This window comes from Drosophila tropicalis, unplaced genomic scaffold, assembly GCF_018151085.1.
Source record: "Drosophila tropicalis isolate 14030-0801.00 unplaced genomic scaffold, ASM1815108v1 contig_867, whole genome shotgun sequence".
In the NCBI taxonomy this organism is placed as follows: Eukaryota; Metazoa; Arthropoda; class Insecta; order Diptera; family Drosophilidae; genus Drosophila; species Drosophila tropicalis.
This window is the reverse complement of record NW_027173362.1, coordinates 702,338-707,276: the sequence shown is the minus strand read 5'-3', so window position 1 is coordinate 707,276 and position 4,939 is coordinate 702,338. Positions and strand designations below refer to the sequence as shown.

Genomic DNA, 4,939 nt, shown 5'->3' with positions numbered 1-4,939 from the left:
GGTTCCATGGTGTAATGGTTAGCACTCAGGACTTTGAATCCTGCGATCCGAGTTCAAATCTCGGTGGAACCTAAGCGAAAGTGAATCTTATTTTTAAATATTTGTTATTTGTTCAGTCTTATGGAAAATGCCTATGGTTTTTTTTTTTTATTTACAATATGATTTAGTGATACAATTGTTCGCACAAGATTTAAAAGCATACATAAGTTTATCGATTATATTATTTAGACTCTTGTCAAAGTGTAGAATCGTAACATTTTTGGCATATATCAATATTCAATATGTTTTCTATGAGGAATGATTTCATTTCATTCGTATAATTAAGTACGGGCTGAGCACTTTTAATATTCGAGTCATTTCGAAAGGAACCATAGAATAATCCAGGCAGATAATATCTGAAGTCCTAATACACTCCTCATCACTTGAATAGGACACCTTCAACGTATGTTCTCCATGACACACTATTCCCCAACCAATAAAGCTAGCGATTCATTTTTTAAATTAAAGATTATTTAATACTTATGTTATAAACGTCACATTTTTCACGAATAGCCACAGGGTCGTGTGAAATAGACGCTTTTGCTTAATATTAGTCGTCTCTCAGCATGGGTAATCACCTTATGAGTGCTGACTTTCATATTCATTCAATAGCCAGACACATTACATAAAAATTTAAATTTTGAAATGACATGTCGACTTCTATTGTTTTTTTTTTTTTTTTGGCTTTTTTTGCAATTAATAGTCCAGAGTCCTTGTACGCCTTTATTTGTTCTCTTTCCTCATCAGTTGAGGACTTTCCTCGACTCTTTTTGAGTTTATATTAAAGCCGATACCAAAAAACTTCCTTTAACAAAATTTGTATGATCTTTCGCCAAAATAAACGATCAAACTAAATGCATGTTCTATTCAAGTGACAGAAAAAAATATACTCAATTTCAATATAACGGCTCTTTCCCAAAGGTTTCTGTTGCGTTCCGATAGACGTGAATAACTGCTAAAAGACAACTTGCAAAAAAAACGGATATTTTATCAATTCGCTTTTGAGATCTTTGCAAAAATACAGGATGTCCTATTCAAGTGATGAGGAGTGTATGTCTAAAGTTTGATTTTCTTGCTTTTCTTTGCCCCACTTGACAATATTTGAAATTAAAATTAAATTAAAATTTGTTAAAGTTTGAGATTTGCAGAGTTGGGAGTTTTTGAGAATTTTTCCAAAACAAAGTTAAATATTTAAACGATTTGTGCGATTATATCGAAAAAAGTTCCTGCTGCTAAAATTAGTTTATCTAATTATAATCTAAAGAAATTGTTTTGTTTTGGATTTTCAGAAATTTCAAATTTTTCAAGAAAAGAACTTTTTCATTTTAGTTTTTTTTTTTTTTGATTTTAATTTATTTTTTTTCACTTATTAAATAGATACGTATATTAAAAAAAAAAAAGAATTTTTCAAACTAACTAAAATACTAAAAAAAAAAAAGAATGTATAATACATATTAGTTAAATGTGTGAGAGAGACAGAGATAGAGATACAAGTTTTATGTTGCATGTATTCTGGATGTTATATCCTAATTAACTGGTGGCTCCAAAAAAGAACTTAAAGTACCTTGATAGAATAAGTCATGTCATTTAGTATAAGTATTAGAGTATATGAAGTACTATAGAGTATTTTATAGAAACCTCCCCAAAAAAACATTTTATATTCACAGATAAGCTGGCCATTAAAAAAAAAAGGATTGTACAAAACGTGAATCGGAAACGTTCAACGCAACGGATTCGGATCCATCCTGGCATCATTCCATTCCCTTCCGTTTAGGCTGTGGCCACTTTGGCATGGGTGAAGGCTGCCAGTTGGGCCTTGAGGGCATCGATTTGGCATAGCAGCTCGATATTCTGACGCTCCAAGTAGGCAGCACGGATGGCGATTTCGTCCTCCTTGATGCGGCGACGATCGCGAGATTTCTTGGCGGCGGCATTGTTCTTGCGTCTCCGCTCATAATAGGCGGCGTCCTTCACTTGGCTGCCAGAGATGACGCTCAAGTTGGAGGCGGAACATGTGGTGCTGCTGCCGTTGGCTGTCTTTGCTGATGCTGAGGATGGCATTACCTTGTCCATGTTGCCCGCATGCGAATCACAATCGCTCGACTCCTCCACACGATCCTCGCTCTCGCTGTTGTTGTTCGATGAGCTGCCCTCATTGACACTGCCGCTGCGTGAGTTGGTGCGTCGCATTTTTGGATTTGTCACTGTTCGTTGGCCGCCATTCGAGCTGCGGATCTGTTCGAGCACCCGTTTACGGTATTCGGTGTAGCGTTCCACTCGTGGATTGTCCAACAAAACGTCGGTGGCAGCGAAATTCGCTGCTATAACCAAAGGATCACGGGGAAAGGTCTTGAAGGGTCGTGTGCTCTTCAGGGCCGAGTCTGTGGAGCAGGAACTGGTGGGGGTCGTCAGTGGGGCAATGCTTTCTGTCTGCTGATTAGCTGCTGCTGGTGGTGATTGTGGTGTCTCCAGGATATCGATTTGCATGGTGCTCGCCGTGCTGGCAGGACGAGCTGCAGCAGCTGCTGCCGCTGCTGCTGAGGCGGCAGCAAATGTTTGCAATAAACTGGCTGTTGGATTGGCCTTTGGTGTGATTGTGGTGCTGCTTGATCCCTGTGGTTCTTGTTTAATGCCAGAGTTGCCATAGTACAAGGCAGGATATAGCGATGAGAGTGGCTGTTGCTGCTGTTGCTGCTGCTGCTGTTGCGCCGCATACATAAGATTGCTGGGGGAACCCGAGGGCGAGCCACTGCCATAGCTGAAATTGGTCTGATATGGTGATGGTGTTTTGCGAGAGGTTTCCACACTATCGCAGCGACGTGACAGATCCAAGACCTCAGCCGAGGCGGCGGGTTGCTGCTGCTGTTGCTGTTGTTGCTGTTGCTGTTGACTGAGTGCTGCTCCCAGCAATTGTTGCTGATAGGCATAGGCTGCATACAGATCCAAGTGATTTTGTGGCAATTGCAAGTGTGGCTGATGTTGCTGCTGTTGCAAATGATGATGTTGCTGTTGCAGATGTTGCTGCTGCTGTTGATGATGGTGATGATGATGTTGCTGGTGTAACAACAAAGGCTTGCGTTCTATTCAAAGGAAACGAAACGAAACGAAACATTAAGTATTAGGCGAAATTCGTTCAACTAGATTCATTTGTTTTCTCTTCTTCTTTTTGCTACTTACCAGTTTTTAAATCAAAGAACTGCCCGGCCATTAGTTTCTCGTGCATAAGCATGATGCTGATTGTGTTCGTGGTTTGTTTTATTTCGGTAACGAAAGATTTCAAAACTGTTGTTGTTGTTGCTGGTGTAATCCAAAGAGCAGAGAATCCAAAAAGATTTCTATTTGGTTTGTCTAATGTCTTGCTGCTGACGAATGTCAAACGCAAACTGATTTCATTCCATCCATAGGGCTGCCTTTTATACTGGGCCCTGGACCAAAGTCGGCTACGCCGACGCTGACGCACAATTACCCCTTACCCCTTAGTTAACATTTTCCCATTCATTGGTCCAACCTTTGGCCTGCAATGGCGGCGGCAGGCAGCCGAGGGCGAAGCCGAACACACACAAAACGTTGCCGAGGGCAGGTAGCGATTACAATGGCCCTTGGCAAAGGGGTGACAGTTGACTGTGCTGCTCTCTCTCTCTCTCTCTCACCCTCTCTTTCCCTCGCTGTTTCACCCTTGAGACATCAAAGGGTTTTATAATGTTGAGCAGAAGAACCTTTTCTTTTTCGTTTTGCGTTTTTCAAGATTTTTGAGATTTGTTTTTCGCAAAATTTTTCCCATGTTTCCTTTGTTTTTCATTGTTTCTCTTCGTCACTTGGCGTAATTTGGCAAAAAATGCAAAATACAAAATTATATGTAACTTCTCGATAAAAAATGAACAACAATTGAAAAATATAAATTAAAATTGTTAAAAACATATTTATAGAGATTTCTGATAACCATATTATCTCTCTCTCTCTCTCTCTTTCTCTCTGTCTCATGTTTCTGATATTTATATATTATTAACTACTTTTTGTTTATCCTTTTGAATCACAAATCATAAAATATCCTTTTTGTAAAATAAAGTTCATAATTGAGGCTGAAATAAAATATTTAAAAATCAACATTAAGAATGATGAAATGAATACTTATATTATATTTAAGAAACTCAAACTATAATGTTTGTTTTAATAACTTTATTTATTTAACATTTGAATCAAATACTCTTTTTTTCAAACGAATTAAATTCATAAGAAACTTTATAAATGAAAGATTTAAGTATATATAATAATAATTATGGGTTTTTTTTTTAAATATTTGTTTATTTATTAAATATTCACAGCAATGGAAAAGTGGACAAAAAATACTTCAATTCAGTTAAATAATTATTAATCATGGAATTTGAAAGGAACATTTTAGTTCAAATCTTAAATATTTAAATGTTAAAGGTAATTAAAGCAAATCATGCTTCTGACTTAGGGAAGGGAAAGGGAAAAAAGGACATCAGCGGGAGGTAGCGGGAGGTTAGCGATGGTAGTAGAGAAGATGATGATGTCCTCCGAAGGGTTGCGAATGCAAAAATCCGTTCGTTTGTTTGTGCACTTTTGTCCCTTCTAAATCCTTTTCGGTGTCCAGCCCATCTATGGAAATTAGAAGTCCATTCTGGCAGGCAGTTGCCTGCGAATATCTTACACAAAAATTTGTCGAATTGTTTGTGCCGTGACAAATTATGCGAAATTAGGTTGGGCTAGACTTTCGTTTGCCAATGCCATTGCAATTTAGTCTCTAAGTAAGTATACACACATACATACATACATAGATGCATATGTATGAACATGCTGAATTGCTACCTCTTTGGCTGGCTTTTGCGCCATCAAATGCCATGAGGATGCCTTCCAAGAATCCAGCATATCGTGTGAA

At 38.2% G+C, this 4,939-nt stretch overlaps 1 protein-coding gene and 1 non-coding gene across 2 annotated transcripts; one reads left to right on the top strand and one right to left on the bottom strand.

Annotated features, from left to right (window-relative positions):
* On the top strand, window positions 1–72 carry TRNAQ-UUG (transfer RNA glutamine (anticodon UUG)). The gene has a single exon. It is a non-coding gene; the product is annotated as a tRNA-Gln (tRNA).
* Window positions 73–1,809: 1,737 nt separating this feature from the next.
* gt (transcription factor giant) lies at window positions 1,810–3,425 on the bottom strand. Its single transcript, XM_068298661.1, has 2 exons — window positions 3,217–3,425; window positions 1,810–3,119 (listed from the first exon to the last, which is right to left on the bottom strand). The coding sequence occupies exons 1-2, from the start codon at window positions 3,266–3,268 to the stop codon at window positions 1,810–1,812; spliced, it is 1,362 nt and encodes a 453-aa protein (XP_068154762.1). The 5' UTR covers window positions 3,269–3,425.
* Between the last annotated feature and the right edge of the window lie 1,514 nt (window positions 3,426–4,939).